General features: G+C 42.4%; 1 protein-coding gene across 1 annotated transcript in view; it reads right to left on the bottom strand.

Annotated features, from left to right (window-relative positions):
- TSPAN7 (tetraspanin 7) overlaps window positions 1-18,676 on the bottom strand; it is a 182,467-nt gene that overhangs the window by 46,954 nt on the left and 116,837 nt on the right. The window contains exon 2 of the mRNA XM_077480867.1: window positions 14,696-14,884. Coding sequence (XP_077336993.1) covers window positions 14,696-14,884 — 189 coding nt within the window. The remainder of the gene's footprint in view (window positions 1-14,695; window positions 14,885-18,676) is intronic.

The raw sequence follows: 18,676 nt of genomic DNA, 5'->3' as shown, positions 1-18,676 counted from the left end.
CTTAATTACAGGCTCATCAGACATTTGCATACAGTACATAGGGGCAATAGAAAATTTAATAGGTATAATAGCCTCTTCTATAGTCGATACATACTATAGTGATTTATAGTGAGGGCATACTGAAAAATTAAACTATGTAATTATTTACAACAGATATTACCAATTTTGGAGTTAGGCCATATAGATTACTTAGATTTTCATCTGACCTTAAAAAAAAGCTGTCAAGAGCATTGAAGAAATGTTAGAAATAGTCTATCTTTGGGTACTTTTTTATGATTATTATACAAGTCTGTTTTTACTTCTGGGGAGAGGCAAAGTGGGGTTATACTTTTGCTTTCACTGCCATGGACAGCAATAGAGGGGATTAAGGGGGTTAACTTCCACTGCCCCTGAATACCAATGTAAAAAGGGGGGGGGGGGTATAGTTATTGGCTGTGAAACTATCAAAGCAGAAAGGATGGGGGGGGGGTTATTATTGTGTTCACTCACAACAATGCTGGAGGTTTTTATTGCATCCACCGACATCAAATTTTGGGCTTATTGCGTCCTTTGACACCAGTGCTGGGTCTTATTATTCCATCCACTGACACCAATGCTGGGGCTTATTACTGTAGTCAGTATGGTTATATTAAGGGTCTCTTTGTTGCGATATCAGCCTCTCAGAGAGTAACTGAGTTATTTATTATCCATACGATGTATAGAACTCCCCATTCGCTTACAAAACCGGGCCTTCAGGACAGTCCTAATCGTACTTTATGTTGACAGGTTCCATGAGATTTTAAATTGAAAATATCTGGAGACTTAATACGTTGGTAAAATATTGGAAAGATGTTGTTTAACATTACTGCTATATTATATATATATATATATATATATATATATATATATATATATATATATATATATATATATATATATATATATATATATATATATATATATATATATATATATATATATATATATATATATTTGGACACTTCTTGCTAGAAAGTCGATTGGACAAAAGTGAATTATGCCACATCCAGCAACAGTAGAGAAGTAGATATTGGCAGTCAACCTGAGTTTGAAATCAGAACAGTTGACCTTTCAGCAAAAGGAGACTTTAAATAAGTGTCAAAAGATTTGGGTAGAATGACTTCAGGTAACAGGTTTGGTACAAAATTGGTGAGAATATGAAATATTGGTAGAAGCTTGTGGATGTTGGAAAATTGGGAATGGCGAGGAATGGTGTGTGAAATTGTTACTGAAAGAATTTGGTATTCATATGTAATCACTTTCACCTTATCTTTTAGAAAACACTTTTTTTTGGCACCTAGACTAAGATCTCTAGAAAACTACCTCTTTGTAACCACATCTAGCACATTAATAATTTTGCAGGGATGAATGGCTTTGAGCTATTGTGCATTTAAACAGAAATTATCTGAATGGCTCTGCAAAATGTTTTACCCCATCTGTTGGGCAACTGAGTGACCAAATGTAAGGGATTGGAGGTAGACATTGACTTCTGACCAAAAGTCAGTATTTGCATATCAGTGCACCTTGGGTTTTGGCACTCATTGGGCACTTGCTTTGAAAACTGCCATTTTAATTTTCTGATTCTGCTTTACAGAGGAGGAAGACAGTCCACCTACACTTTGAATCTGACTTCCAGTAAACAATTATTTTTAGGTTACACAGTAAGGGGGGTATAGGTGGCAAGTGGTGACAGGTAAGACAGGTATGAAGAGCAGGCACAAGATGTACCTGCAAATACTGTACCTATAAGAGTTTTCAGTGCCTTTGCGCTGACCAAATGCTGGTCAGTTCTTAGTGGGCAAAGCTCCAATATTCCCTGGTAATGTCAGAGCCATACTGCTCCTTCTTGCCTCTATACCAATTAGTCCAGTCTTATAATGGGACACCTCACTAGCCAACAGAAACCCCTGGGAAGCAGGCAACCAAGCTTCAGCACTATACGGTTACAAGATCAGCTGAAAGTGGAAGGAGCATTTTGGTTTAGATGGACACGTGGGGAAAAAATTGCACAATAAGCTGCTATACAACACTACTAGTAGAAAGTTATGGTTTTATCCTAAAGCATCTTGTTATTGTAATTTCTCCTTGAAAATTGTATCATTCTACTATAGGTGTACATACAATTGTATGAATCCTTAAAGTACATTTAAACTATTCATTGCCTAGTCTTCTGAAGAAAATAGAAAAACTGCCTATAGCCAAAGAATGGAAGCTAGAGGTCCTACTACAGAAATGTAGTAGGACCTACTACTTAAACATTTAAGTCATGTATGCACATTTATGCAGTGAAAAGGCACTCCTGACATTATCTGTATGGAATTGCAATGGGTTTGGAAAATCAATTTGACATCAACAATTCTACTCCAGGTTGTTGTTTTTTTTTTTTTGGGGGGGGGGGGGGGGAGGGGTGTATCCACTGACCACACAGGCTGCCACGTAGACATGAAAATTGTTTCCTGAGTCAACCATATTCAACTGAATTTAGCAAAGATTATTACAGGTTTATTGTCGCCTTACAGATCTGGGACTGAAAAGCCTGTCTAATAATCAGCAATGCAGGGATGTATCTCAGTCAGCTCTTCTCTGCAGCTCCCACACAATGTACAGACGACAAAGAGAGCACAAATTAATTGCTCTATCTGAAAGAAACACCGTGCTTACTTTGCTGGCAGACTATAAAAAAGTTTTTCTTGGGAGCGTCATGGAAAAATATAATATGTCAGTTTTAGAGATCTTTTTAGTAGGGATGGACATTTTGTACTAAGGGTGAGGGAAAACATAATGGTCATGGTATATTCAGTTCCTTTACCATAATTGCAAGCATAAAGCACATTTGGAAAGGTATGATAACTTGTCCAACTGCAGATAGCCTCTTAGATTCTAGTAAATCACTCTAGTGAGATTTAGCATCCAATCCAAGCTTGGATTAGCAAAAATCACTTACAAGCCATTAAAGGCTAAGTTCACCTTAAGAAAAATAAAATAAAAATAAAAAAAAGGTGCATTTATTGTATTTTTATCTAGGGAGCCTGCAGAGCACTGCACCTGCAATCAGCAGATTGTGGGTGCAATGTCCAGTTCCTGCAAACGCTCAGGATAGCGGTCTGCCCATACCTCATACCGGGCAGGCAGATACTTGAGAGCAGGAAGATCAATGGATTGTGATGATGCTTATAAGCCACCCTCACAACTCATTGAGAACTACAAACTGTCAGCCGCAATGGCTGATGGTTTTTGTAGGTATTTACGTACAGGAAACCGTTATGGGGGGAGGGGGGGGGGGCAAATCAGAGGGGAAAAGCCTGCAGATACTGGAACATGTTACATGTTCCACCCTAAAAATGTAACATATTCCAAAAGGTGCTTAGGAATTTGCCAAGGACCCCACAACAGGTATCACCATCTCCCTGTCCTATAGTCCCACTCCGGGAAGCACCAAAGATACCTTTTCCCTGGGAGGCCCCATTGTAAATATAAACCTTAAATAAGGAGATCATAAGAACAGAGGGGAGTGTCCTAGGTACTGCCCTCCAGGAAACGGCTTTTACAGGTAACTAAAAAAAAAAAAAAAAAAATCTTATTTTCCTGGTCACACAGTGTAGGCTCTTCAATGACTACAATCGGGACATTCCAAAAGCAGTCCAACTGAGGGGTGAACACCACTAAAAACAAGGCCCACATAATACACAGATCAAGTAGGCTGACTGAAGCACCTTACTCCTGAAACTAGCGGCAGCTGAAGCTTGAACATACTCCCCCCTTCAGTCTATTATGAATGCTGCTGCTAGACTAATACATCCGTGACTGCTGCCCCTCAAAATGCTAATGACAACATACAAGGCCATCTGCAACATCGCCCCCAGCTACATCATCAACCTCATCTGCAGATATTACACAAATCGTCCTCTCCACTCCTCCCAGGACCTCCTGCTCTCTAGCTCCCTTGATACCTCCTCTCATGCTTGCCTTCAGGACTTCTCCAAAGCCTCTACCATCCTCTGGAATGCCCTGCCCCGGGATATATCCGATCAGCCCCTAACCTGACCACCTTTAGGAGATCACTAAAAACTCACTTATTCAGGGAAGCCTACCCCAAACCCACCTAACTGCCCCTAAGCCAACCCCCATAAAATCATTCTCTGCATCTATTACCTTTTATACCACCACCCCCTCACTTTAGAATGTAAGCTCTACGAGCAGGGACATACTGTCCCTTCTGTATTGAACTGTGCTGTAATTGTGCTGTCCCACCTCTACACTGTAAAAGTACTGCATAAACTTTTGGCGCTATATAAAATCGTGTATAATAACAATAATATTATACCTGGCAGAACTTAACTTGTGAAATAATGTGAAAGATGATGTTACGCCGAGTAAATAAATACCCAACATGTTACGCTTTAAAATTGAGCACACTCGTGGAATGGCGCGAAACTTTGGTACTTAAAAATCTCCATAGGCAGCGCTTTAAACATTTTTACAGGTTACCTGTTTAGAGTTAGAGGAGTTCTCGGGCTGCAATTGTTGCTCTCGCTCTAACACACATGACGATACCTCACCTGTGTGATCTGAACACCCTTTACATATGTGGGCGTGACATACATATGTGTTTGCTTCTGTGCATGAGCATTATTTTTTTACTTTCATTTTTACACTTTCGCTTGAAATTTTTCTCTATCACTTTTATTCCTATTACAAGAAAAGTAAACATCCATTGTAATAGGAATAGTGTGCGACAGGTCCTCTTTATGGAGAGATATGGGGTCAATAAGACCCTACATCTCCCCTTTTCAGACTGGAAAGACCAAGATAAAAAAAATAAACTGTCTCAGCCTTTCCAGCCATTGTTTACATTCCCCGTCCCTGGACGTGACATAACGTCACGCCCAGGCCTCTGAGGGTCATAGAGATGACTGGGGACCATCTGGTCACAAGAAATCTCTAAGGCTAACTTCCGGTGGCGACCGATTTATTCTTCAAGCTCATCCATGTGATCGGCGAGCCGGAGAATGAATTGGTCGCCACCGGAGGGTGGCAGGACGGGGGTGTCCCCTCCCTGCCTGTAAGAACGATCAAGCGGCTTAACTGCCACTATGATTATTCTTACGGTGCACAGAATTGCTGGCAGAAAAAAAATTATACCTCGATGATGCCTGAAGCTGCAGGCATCATTCAGATATCACCCCTCAAAGTCCATGACGTCATATGATGTACCTTGGCCGGGAAGTGGTTAACTGACAATTTCGCCGCCGTGTGACGCTGTACCAAAATAAAATTGATGTCCTTTTTTTCCCCCCACAAATGGAGCTTTCTTTTGGTGGTATTTGATCACCTCTGCAGTTTTTACATTTTGTGCTATAAATAAAAGTACGACAATTTAAAAAAACAAAAACAAAAAAATATATATTTTTTTTACTTTCTGCTATGAAACATATCCAGTAATTTTACAAACAAAAAAAACAAAAACAAAAAACAAAACAAAAAAAAAATCTAATTTTTTAATCAATTTAGGCCAATATGTATTCTGCTACATATTTTTGGTAAAAAAATCCCAATAAGAATGTGCAAAAGTTATAGCATCTACAAAATAGGGTATATATTTATGGCATTTTTATTTATTTTTATTTTTTTTACTGGTAATGGCGGTGATCAGTGATTTTTAGCAGGAATGCGACATTGTGGCAGACAGATTGGACACCTGACACTTTTATGGGAACCAGTGGCAGTATTACAGTGATCAGTGCTAAAAATATTCATTAAGACTGTATAAATGACACTAGCAGGGAAGGGGTCAACATCAGGAGCAAGCAAAGGGTTAACAGTGTTTCCTCAGTGTGTTCCTAATTGTGTGGGGGGGCAGGGCTCACTGCATGGGCACTCTGATCCATGTTCCTGATTAGCAGGAACACTAGATCAGAGTGTCCATGCCTGACAGAACGATGGTCTGCTTGTTTACATTTTGTCTCTGTGGGGAGCCAATCGGCCTACCTGGCAGACCAATGATTGTGGCCAATCAACGCGTGAGCGCAGCTCCGGCGAAGCGCACGTGTCCCATCAGTGGCTATTGACAAAAACACGCACAGGTACGTGAATTTGCACAATAGAGCTGCCTTGCCACAGTATATGTACTGCAGGCAGTCGGGAAGTGGTTAATAGGATACTGTTGGGTAAAATGGTTTTGGAAAATTGAAAATTTTCACACAGTAAAGCCAGGTTTTACCAGTGAGTCTATTGAAAGTCTTTGCTGGTTTTGGGAATTTAGGAAAAAGTCCCATACTGGTAACCTTAAGGTGAGCAGACTGTGGCTGCTCTAGCACTAAACAAGAGCATATAGCATCATTAAGTGTAGTAAAGTCTTCTTTGGTTTGGGAGAAATATCTGTAGCAGGCTTTTTATTCTGATACAAAATCAGGAAGGCAAAGGATACTCAACTGTCACCTCCTCCTCAGACACCATGTCTGGCTCAAGGAAGGAATGAATTGATTCAGGAGGGGAGATCGAAGGGGCATGGCTGTGACCCCTGCTATGACCTCAACAGGGTCACAAATTCTTCCCATGAAAAGAAGAAGCTGGTGTGGCAGAGGGGGCCAGCCATATGTCCAAAAGGAGGAAGAATTTAGAGGGGGGCAACCATCAGAGGATGGTACTAGGGCCTAGGGGAAATGTCTCAGTGTCACACACTTGTAGGCCACAGACACCCTGGTATTGCAAGAATAGTCACTCATAATGTGCCCTCAGAGAGAATCAGATGAGGCCAGTCTAGAGTCCACTCCTGAAACTTCCTTGAGAACGAGTCAGCACAGGAGCAGAAAGTGATTGGGCTGCTCAAGCAGTGGCACCCATTTGTGCAGGTGCACTAGGTGCCACTTGTGGAATACACACTGGCATAAAAGCATTGCGCTAGGTGTGCTAGGAGAGCCCAAATGGTGCCAGATAGCTCTGTTCCCTCCCACCACACCCAGGAGGGTGGATATTGGTCATCATTCCAACTCAAAGGGGAACTTCTGCCCTGTGCTCAACGCTTCATTGTGCAGGATAAAATAGGGAACTAACCCCAATCTGGCTTCACCCTCCATGATAGGCTCACCCCTACAGGGCTGTAAAGCACCCTGCGGCTAAAACCATACTTGTGCCAAGGGAAGCGCCCATAGCAGGATCTTGTATAAAGCAAATCTTTCACCAGGCAGGGTCTGAGTACAGTCGGCCAAGGCTCTGCCAAGGAATCTACCAATCTGGAAGCTGCACGAAAAGCCACAGTGGCTATAATGCTAGAAGGATAATCTCAAAAGTACAATCATCCAGAGAAAGAAAGGTTGTGAGAATTCATCCATATGGTATAAGAAGGTAAGCTTCTCTCAGTACAGAGAAGTGGCCAATCACCTCAGGACAAATACAAAGAACTAATGCCGCATACACACGATCGGACTTTCTGGCAGACTATGTCCGGAGGACCGGAAATCGCCAGACAATTTGATTGTGAATGCTGTGAATAACTATCACAGCTGCTTGTGCTCTTAACCTAACTGGCAAGCCAATGTCATACCTGATCGCATGTGTAGCACTCTGGTCACTGCAGAACCAAATTTGTTTGTTAGCGAAAAAAAAGTTCATCTTGTTACTTAGAATTTTCTAGTCATAGGGGTGGTAAACCAACGTTTGTTTTCAACAACAAACTCTTATGCCCCATACATACAATCGGACTTTTTGCCAATAAAACCGTGGATTTTTGTTTGAAGGTTGTTGGCTCAATCTTGTCTTGCATACACATGGTCAGGCACATGTAGGCCAGCACTTCCGAACGTGAGAACGCGTACGACGAGCCGATAAAAAGGAAGTTCAATAGTCATGTGATATCTCCATTACGAACGCTAGTTTTACAAGAACGAGCGCTTCCAGCTCGTACGCAATTCCGAGCATGCGTGATCTTTTGTGCGTGGACTTGTGTACACATGATCAGACTTTCTGCCTTCAAAGTTTTGTTGGCGGAAAATTTGAGAACCCGCTATCAAACATTTGTGGGCGGAAAGTTAGACAGCATACACACGGTCAGACCTTCTGACAATAAGCTCACATCCAACATTTCCCATTGGAAAATCTGACCGTGTGTACGCGGCATTAGAAAATCAAACATTCTTAATATTAAAAATTTCCAATGACATTCTACTGGTGTATGACCAGCTTATTGTGGACACAGACAGCAATAAAAACCTAACCAGTGATTTAATCCCTCCCCACTCTATCCAAAACTAGTTCAGTTACACTTTTTATACTTCTTTCATATGTATATCCTCTCTAACATGCACATCCGAAATCTATGTTCACACTATTTTGTAGTGCTTCGGACATTGCATGACAAGAGGAATACTATAATTGTCTATAGGGCCTATACATACCTATGCAATACTCCTATGTGCAACTTAAAGTGGCAGTAAAACCCCCCTTGTTTACTTGTACCTACAGGTAAGCCTAAAATAAGGCTTACCTGTAGGTACAATAAATATCTCCCAAACATGCACCGTTTAGGAGGTATATACTATTGCAGCAGCCGGTGACTTTACTGGCACTTGCGGACTGAGCGCTCAATGGACGGCGTGCTGTCCGTTGAGAGAGCTGTGCCATGGCTCCCATGGGAGTGACAACATCGCAGCCTGGCCATTCAAACAGCCAAAGCCCGCGAACCCCAAAGGAAGACCGGGTGAAAATGGAAGCCCTGCCAGCTGTGAGCTGAAAGGCTTCGTTCTAAGGTAGGTCTTTCATAATGTCATAGCACATTATGATAGTATCCTGCAGGGGACCATTTTTTGTATTTTTTTCTTTTTAGTGGTTTGCTACCGCTTTAAAAAGGAGGCGCAGGTGTTTCTTTTATGACATTTTTTTTTTTGGGGGTTTTTGACCCCATAAACTTTAGTGGGAGCTCATGAAAATGCATAAAAACCACACAGGTGAAAGATTTTTTTGGTGGCTATATTTCACCAATTTTACATTTAATAAGGTTAGCTTCACATGTCTGCAATACAGGAAGGAGCACAAAATTGTGCATGTCCCAGCAATGCCCAAAAATGCACACCCCTTTTGCAGGCATGCAGACGTACAACACATCTTGCTAACACATGTGTTAAGTGCCAAGTACCAGACATTTTGATGTTGCACAACTGAAAAAAAAAAAAGAAGGATCATGCACTTCTTTTGTGTGATTTGTGAAAGTTGGGCAGCCCTCTGAAATGCATGGGCTACCCTGAACATGACATGTAAAAAACACACATGCACTGTCGCACCTGCATAAATGTGAATAGAGCCTAACGCTGCAACTTCCCCTGTAAAGCATCTATGAACTGGATTAAACTTTTTTTTTCTTCAAAGAATGACACATTCAACTTTTTATGTTAGAGAAATAATTTTTTTTTTTTTATTACTGTAGATGCAGATTTTTGATTATTCTCGATGTTTGCTTTTGAGCTGGTTGCTTCTTGCAGTACAGCTTTTTATGTTTTCTATCCACTGTTCCCAGGGTTTCAATCTAGCAGGTGAATAAATACTTTTTATCACTGCGAAACTTAAGTGAACCCCCCCCCCCTCCCTGCCCCTCCCGCATTCCCAGCATAAAAACAAAATACAAGACCGGTCAGGTCTGTTTTGTTGTGATCCTTTATTGGGCTACAGCAGGTACTGTGGAGAATATGATATTCTAAAGAAGCTTCAAAGAATGAGCCTTGTATTCTGTTGTGTCATGCAAGACGTTTTTTAAGTTTTGGATAGAGTGGAGAGGAATTAGTATACAACCTGTCAGTTTTTATTGTCGTCTGTGCCCCTATTAGGGAGATTCGCCCTCTCTATTTGTCCTGGTTACCGTTATTTCCGAAAGTCTAAGTACAAGTAAAAACACAAATTTTGGGTTGACATGGGAACTTGGAAAAATCATCCAATGGGGATGCTAGTTCTAGTGACACATTGTGATTCCCTCACTTTGGTCCGCAGACCAGCATTTCAACCAAATCAGCCGATTTAGCACTACTGCTGATACTGAGGCTCTAGAGAGCAAGGGGGCTGTATCTAAGGCCGCATCACAGACATACTTAAAGCCCTACACCAACTGGTCTGCCAGCTCCACTGAGACCTGGGAAGCCTGTTGCTTCTCCAATTCACGGTGCAAATATTTTGCCCATTCAGAAAACGTCTGCGACACCAGAGCCTTGGCTAACACTGGCCGGAATGCTGACCCCACCACCGTAAACATGGACCAGGCAACCGCCTCAGCCCTTTTGTTGGCAGGGTCCTTGAAAGCAGGAGTCCTTTCTACCGGAATCGTGGTTACCTTATTTAACCTGTAAACCGGGGGGGGGGGGGGTAACTCCTTGTAAATAAACTTATCAAAATAAGTTGGGTAAGGAAACACCTTAGCTGTGCAGGCTGGCTTGTGGAACCTGAAAGGAACCGACACTTCTGTAGAAGTCCCACCGAATCCTCCATTTTTAGGGTATCCTGCACTGCTGTAATAAGTGCTCCTACAAGTGCCTTTTCCTGCACTGTCCCAGACATGTAGTCATCCTCACCGTCCAAACGGTCCTGGTCCGCGTCCTCTGATACATCAGAACAGGGGGCGCCTGTTACAGCGGGGCCTGAGTCTGAATCAGAGCTTTTCCCAGAAGATGTGGGGGAGGGGTGCTTTTTAACCCCCTTGCATCCACACGCAACTTCCACCCTTGCAGCCAAGGCCTCCAGGACTGGCGACAGAGTGTCCACAGGCACCGCAGGTGCAGGGGAACCAGTTGCAAAACAGGGATGTCTGGGGAAGAAGCGACGGCTTCTGACGCCATGCTGACTCACACTCGTCTTGTCACTACTTAGGGACCTAAGGCAAGTCACACAAAAAGTCCACCGTCCTAGTTGCCACAGACTGAGGGGCCCCCGCAGGACTCACCACCCTGACCCAGGTACTGCGCTGTGCTTCTGCTGTCTGCTCTCCCCTGTGTCATCCACGAGCTGTCTGTGTGCAAAGCATGCTGTTCTAGAAGGAAGCAAGCACCTAGCGCTAGAGGCAAAACTAACCTGAGGCTATTAGAAAATGGCCGCCTAAGCAAAAACGTCTGAGGGCACCAAGAAAGTGGCTGAAATGCAAAAAACTGGCTGCGGCTACAATAAAATGGGCGCGGCCCCAGGAAAATGGGTGCGCAGCATGCGGCGGCCTCCCAACGTCCCGCACAGCATAAACACTGCACCGTGGCCCAGAAACAAGGAAGAGGACGAGCAGACCCCCCAACACCCAGTGCAGCCCCCTGCCAGGACCCAGAGCCCCCCCGGTGGACCCCCACCCAGGTACGTGCACCAAACCCCCATGTACCCAGTCAAACAGCGGCCCATAGCATGGGGAGGAGGGAAGGGACAGTGAGAGACCCCCTAGTCGACCTCCCAGCAAATGCCCAGCTGCTCCATCCTGCCGAGACAGGTAGAACCATACTTACCCCCTCGTGCAGGGACTGCTGGAATTATCACCCGAGCAGTACGGGGTGGCTGCTGGCCACGGCACACTGTGACACAGACAGCAGTAACACGGTCATGTGTGCCCTGGAGCATATAGCTCACCGGCCACCCCTGGGCATGTTGTGGCCAAACCAGCACATAGCTAGGGCCTACTCACGCTCGATGGCCAGGCTGGGGAGACTACAAGTATCTATATTATCCAGACTGTCACCCAGCCCGGCTGTTGATTGTAGATCACAGTAATCAAAAATGCAGAAAAAAATAAAAAATTCCCGGGACCAATGGTCCCAACGGGAGCCAGGTCCTTCTACACTAGGCAGGAAAAAACTGAGCTGCTGGATATAGTACGAGGGGTTATAGCCAGTAGGACCGCCCCCTGGTACTGTGCAAATGTTGCTGTTTTTAAACACTTTCTGCCTAGTCCACTACTAAATGGGCAATATAACCCTAAGGTCAAGAGCTGCTGGTCCGCCAATGACTGATAGAGAAACACACTTTGGCCCCTTTGACGCGGTTTTCCGATCAGTCTGCCTGTCAGTTTTTTAAGCGGACCTGATTGGACCCTCCACTCACCCCTCTGGGGCATTGGATGTCAGCGGTGGCATGTCCACTGACACCCGCTGCTATCTGATCCGATCCTGTCGGCGAAATCCAGATGGATAGTGACCCTATTTTCCATTCGTCTGGAAGGTTGGAACAGATGAGATCAGAGGAAAACAGACAGGCGGTCCGTTTTAATCAGATCTCCCCATAGAGAAAAGCTCTAACAGGTCCATCTCTGCACAGTGAGCAGAAAAGGGCCTGTCATCTGCCTGCTTAGCGGGGATCAGCAGATCGATCCCCTGCTAAGCAAAGTGGAGTCTGCCGGGCGGACCGCCTGTGTGAAAGGACCCTTTCATGAATGGGACATTCGAACATTTACGGCAGAAGTGCCTTCCTGGAATATGGGATTTAAATTAGTGAATGTTGGTAAATGCATCATTCATTGCTTTAAAAAAAAAAAAAAAAGCAACTGATGTAGAGACATATTTATAAATATCTTTTATCTTCTGCATGTGAGCATTAACATTTTTCTCTTTTTTTTTCTCTTTGTCTACAATACTTGTGATGCATTTATAAAGGCAACTTAAGAATTAAAAATTTTCATGGAATTTTAGCTTTTATGCCTACAGGCTACAGAAGCATAATTAAAAAAAAATAAACTGGGAAACTTTTCAAGCTTACTAATAAAATTTGTAAAAAAGCTAATCTCTTAGCATGTAGATCTAGAAAACTGCTGAAAAAAAGCACAGGTTTATTTAACGTTTTCACACACATTTAAAATTAAATTTGAGAAATATGATTGAAATCACGTCTATATTTATGGACAGAGGATGTACTTTACTGCTCTGTTGAGTATATGCTCAGGGGCCCTGTATGTGATACTTTTTTTAATGCAAATAATGTTGTTATTGTGGCGTTAGGTGGAGGTTTATCATTCATGTGTTTTTGCTTTTGGCAATAAATTTTGAGTCCAATAAATATAACATGTTTTATTAGCATACTGCCTGGGGTCACTTAATACTTTCTGGGAATCTATCGCACTCCTTTACAAATTCTATACTGTATTTTAAAAACAGAGGTTGATGAAACTGAATAATAGGCATATATATATATATATATATATATATATATATATATATATATATATATATATATATATATATATACACATAAAAGCACCTCCTTAAAAAAAAAAAAAAAAAATAAATAAGAAAAAAAAGGAGCATTCATAAACCTCTAAAGGGGCGATTATTATTACATGCTTGGTCTTTAACTTGCTTTTGATGGTTAGCAGAGTTTGCTGCATAGCTCAGTAAGCTAAAAAAAATTAAAAAAGTATATGCAGGACCGATAACAGTATGCTATCTTCCAAAGCAGGAGAGGTTTAGAGCGGCAGTCCCCAACTTTGTCACCAGGGACCGGTTTTGTGTTAGAAAATGTAAATATGAGCTCGCTGCTAATCTCCTGCTGCGCAGACCAGTTACTAACAGGCCAGGGACCAGGGGACTTCTGGTTTAGAGAAAAAAAAAAAAAAATGTATCATGTTTTATAGAACTCCAGGCAAGTAGAAACAATTGATGCCATTTAAAAAAAAAAATGTTTTTCTTTTATACTGACAACATAAATGTCTAAAAGCGATCTTTATATTGGCTTCCAGTTACTCTTTTGGTCAGCACAACTCAAAACAGAGAGGGTGAAGGCCAGTAGAGTTGTTTAGGCTTAGTTTCATTGCACAGTACTGCCCAACTAAGTGCCCGTTCACACAGGGGCGACGTGACTTGCAGCGCGTCTCACAGACGCGACCTGCACACGATTTCAGCGGCGACTTGCAAAATGACTTCTGTATAGAAGTCAATGCAAGTCGCCTGAAGTCGCCCCGAAAATACTACAGGAACCTTTTTCTAAGTCGGAGCGACTTGAGTCGCTCCTATTAGAACGGTTCCGTAGTACAGAACGGAGCGCGACTTGTCAGGCGGCTAAGTCGCCTGACAAGTCGCGGTAGTGTGAACCGGCACTAAGCCTAAACAACTCTATTCAAAGGGAAGAGCACAGAATTGGACATTAATGATGCTTCTGCTCCTTCATTGTCCAATTAACAGGCTAGAGGAGGGGCGGTAACAAAAGGAGCTGGAATTTCAGGAGCGAGGGGTGGATGCTTATGCAACTAAAAAAATAAGCTCAGTTGAGGAAAATAAAGCCAGTGGATTTCATTTTTACATACTGTCCACTGTGTAGAGAACCATATATTTGAAAAATGTAAGCTTCTGAACTATGAATCTAGTCAGAATACCTTTTTGAGTTATGGCTAAGGTTGGGGTGTGTTTCTATAAACTGGCAATGCAAACTGGATTAACCAATAACTAACTATGCGTGCATACTTGACTGGCCCATACATCTGAATGTGGTGGAGAGATACAGGCCCAAATTATACTTTATTCTAGAAATATTAAGTACTTTTTTCAAATGTGATATAGGTGAACCTTTACGCCATGAAAAAAGAAAGTGGGTTTACTGTTAGCTGCCATTGTATTAACATTCTTGCTTGTCAGATGACATGGAAATGACTGGAAAATTCCAAGGCATGAAAAAGAACAAATGGCTGTAGCCATATCTTCTGCCATAACAATGAGTACAAAAGATTTGAGTAGATTCTTACCAGTTTCAGCATCCATGGGCTACCACGACAAGTGGCAAAACATCCAAAAAGTCCGAAGACAATAATTGTAGTTCCCGTTCCGATAAGTACATAGGGAGCATTGGTGGAGTTCTCAGCAATGAGAGATATATATGTTCCTAATGTGAGTTTTCCCCACACTCCGACAGCTAGAAGAATAACTCCAGTAATCTGCAATATATTAAAATATGAACATTGGTTAGAGGTGAATTATAAAGATTACTAGATAAACTGAAATCAAAATTCATACATACATTCTTAAAAGCGGAACCAAACCCATCAATTCATGTCGGGAATGTAATTGTTACATTGGTTAGTTGAGACTTGAGAGCACAACCAAACTGTCAAACTATTAAATGGCTGGTGTCATAACTGATCACATGATCAGCATCATGGCAGCTGAAGATCAAACAGAGGCCAAGATGGCGGCTGCCTTGGCTGAAAACCATAAGAGGTTTTAGTTCCGCTTTAAATAGGATTACCTTAAGAAACAGGGATATATAATGTCTATCATTTCACCCCAAACCAGCAGCATCTTTCTGTTATTTTTACCATCTCCCAGTTGCCACACCAATCAGGTGTTGTCTTACAAAAGAAGCCAATGCCAATAGAATTGAATTCCCTTATAGTGATCTCTCTGAAACATGGTCAATGTTCCCCTCTTTCACATCATGCACAGCCATGGCCCTTCAACATGACCCATTCCATACAGAAAGGGCGATTCAATAAAGTGTTTGCAATACTTTTCTGGAGGTATTGGCACATTCCCAAGTCCTGCAGCTAATTTACGAAAGCCTTGTAACAGTTCCAACATTATTATTATTCCAACATCATTTTTACAATGCTTCTCTATGGCTGCCTCAAATTAAAAATGAAATACTGCTAGATTATGAAGGTAAAGTGAAATAAACTAATTCTTATTTGGCATACAGTCAGGCAAGAATGCTTTGGAAGGGGGTGTTATGGGTCAACTATCATTTTGTTTTGCATTTGCTTCATCAATGGTTGCTAGGATGCAGGCTAACCAGTGATGCAGGGCTGAACTTTGAGCCTGATGGGGATGCTGAGAGATAAGGTCCACCTTTCTTGTGATTGACAGTGCACGGAAGTGTGCGGATTCCATAGCATTAGACAGCCAAATAGTGCCTATAAAATCTTTCAGATGGAATCAATTCCCATCAGGAAAACCGTTCATTTGTATGCTAGTCCGACGGAACAAATACGACGCAAGGGTAGCTATTGGCTATTTAACTTCCTTTTCTAGTCCCATCGTACGTTATCGCATTCAAAGTGAACAGTGCTCGCGTGTAGGCAAGTCTGTTCGGTCGGAAACTCAGTCAGAGTTTATTCTGACGGAAAGTCCTGTCGTGTGTACACGGCATTAGATTTCCCCATCAGGCTCCACTTACCCATGTGACAGGCCCACTTGCTGAGCAAGGAGCTCAATCATGCTGCGTTTCAATGCCGACCGACTACTGCGAGAAATTAATTTACCTGTTCCCTACAGATACATAAGTATCACAAGCACCGACATGCACCAACATTGTAAAGCAGAGCCATGACAGAATCCTAAAAAGTATCTACCACACACTTTTATAAATTCCAATGAGAACATGCTTCACGTTTCTAATTTAAACTGCCTGCTTGTTAAGGTTCGTTCACACGGGTGGCTTTACCACCTCTGACCGCCCCCCTAAAGTTAAATGCAGGACTGTACCCATATGGCAACTGCGGCAAAATTTATAAGGCATGTCTCATTTGGCAGGTGGAACCTCCAAACGTGACCCTTTACAAGTGAATGGAGCCATATCACAGCCATGTGCAATGCACAAGGTGCAGCATAGTGGCTCGACATTTTGACAGTTAAGGCAGGTGATGATGAGGCAACATATCTCCTCTCCTCCTAACTGCCTGTCAAATGACCTCTGAAAAGAGGTCCATCACTGATTGCTTGAGTGGTGGCAGTATAGCCAGACATATTATATGAATGAGCACTTAGGGCTAATTCACACCAGATGTAGTTCCGTGCACTTTTTTTCCTGCACTAAAAATGCATGCACAGTGTTTTCCATGTATTCAAAGGGCTCTAGTTCACACCAAGGCAGTCAGTTTCCGGTGCAGAAACAGACTGGAACTGACTGCACTGGTGTGAACTAGAGCCCTTTTAATACATGGAGAACACTGTACATGCATTTTTACGGCCAGCTCACACCACAAAAATGCACTCCGGATACGTTCCAGATCAGTTTTTGCTTACAGTTCACACCACATGCAGTTCCAGTGCAATTTTGATACCATTTGCCATGTTCCAGTAGAGTTCTGTGCAGAAAAAAAAATGCAGCATGCGCTACTTTTTTTTCTGACTGGAACTGACTGCACTAGTGTGAACTAGAGCCATTGGAATACATGGAAAACACTGTGCATGCATTTTTAGTGCAGAAAAAAAAAAAAAAAAAAAGGAGCACGGAACTGCATCTGGTGTGAACTAGCACCAAGGGCCGGTTCACACTACTGCGATTCGAGAAACCTGTGAGTCAACTGCGGATTCCTGAATCGCACCCAACACGCACGGCAGTTCACATTGCCATATGCGAACTGCTGGGGAGTGTCATATGTTAACGACACCCACATTTCAGCTCGCATATCGCACTGCGAACTGACAGTTCGAACATGAATCGGATCGCATGTGTGTTCACACACATGCGATCCGATTGTGGTCCGAACAGAAAAAAGGGTCCGTGTGTGCGTTTGTACCGAATGTGGTGCCATATCAGCCATGCTATCTGTATGGCTGACATCGCACCTGCACAGACATCGCATGTAATGTGAACAGCAATGCGCTGCGCATTACATGCAATGTCTGCTATCGCAATAGTGTGAACTGGCCCTAAAGCAACATTGTGGGAGACCATTAGGAATAATTAAAATCAGCTGACAGTTAAATTTCTTGAAAAAGTTGACAGAAAATTAAATCACATGACAGTTAAACAGCTTGTTATGGGAATTTCAGAAGACATTATTGTATCATATTGATTGAATCACATTAAAACAGTCTATTAGTTCTACATTGTTTGCACAATTCAATTAACACAATCAAATAAAGATCCTGCTTTATGAAGGTTTAAAGTGAAATCGATTGGACCTAAACAGTGCTGAAATGCTGAACCCCCGAATGATGGGGATGGGGTTAAACTTAAACTAGGCCTCAAGACAGCCTGGACCTAGAATCCAAGGGAGGCTTGAAAACATTCAGTTTAAAAACAGCACACACACTCTAGCTGTGCAGCTACCTAAACACAAGTCCTGCAAGCAGCATCTTGGAGGCGCTGTAGGAGCGGTGTATACACTGCTCCTAAAGAGCCCCTGCCCATTGAAATCAGTGCTTTTAACCCTTTTTTATCCGTTAGCGGGGGTTCAAAACACTCCACTAGCAGCCGAAAAGCGGTGCAAAAATGACAGTAAAGTGCCGATAAAAATAGTGGCGCTTTACCACCGACGCTGCTCAGTGTGAAAGAGCCCTTATAGTTTCTTAAAACCACTTAAAAGATTAAACATAAAATGTGCAGATATCAAAACATAGTTAATTTTTTTGTAAAATATAAAAGGTAAAAATACATATCAAATATGTGCGCACCTGCGAAACCACAACAAAACTAGGACACCCTGAAAGTTAACAAGGGGTTTGAAAACCACTATAGTGCAATAAATTAGAGTCAAGTGTTAATGGTGGTCCTAAAATGAATACTCTTAGCCCTCATGCACACGGACGTTTTAAAAAACTGGCTGCAAAGCTAGCTCCGATGCCTGGAAAAATCGTCGTTAAAAAAACGTGATTTTTACCGCGTTTTGCATTGGCGTTTTTTAGCGTTAGCGTTAAGTAGCGTTTTTTAAGAAACATCTCTTGGCTATAGCACTCAGAAAACAAAGAAAATATGTTGCGCGTTTTTGCGCGATTCGCGTTTT

This window comes from Lithobates pipiens, unplaced genomic scaffold (assembly GCF_037356315.1).
Source record: "Lithobates pipiens isolate NorthernLeopardFrog02 unplaced genomic scaffold, aLitPip1_a1.2 Scaffold_16, whole genome shotgun sequence".
In the NCBI taxonomy this organism is placed as follows: Eukaryota; Metazoa; Chordata; class Amphibia; order Anura; family Ranidae; genus Lithobates; species Lithobates pipiens.
This window is presented reverse-complemented; position numbering and strand designations above follow the sequence as displayed.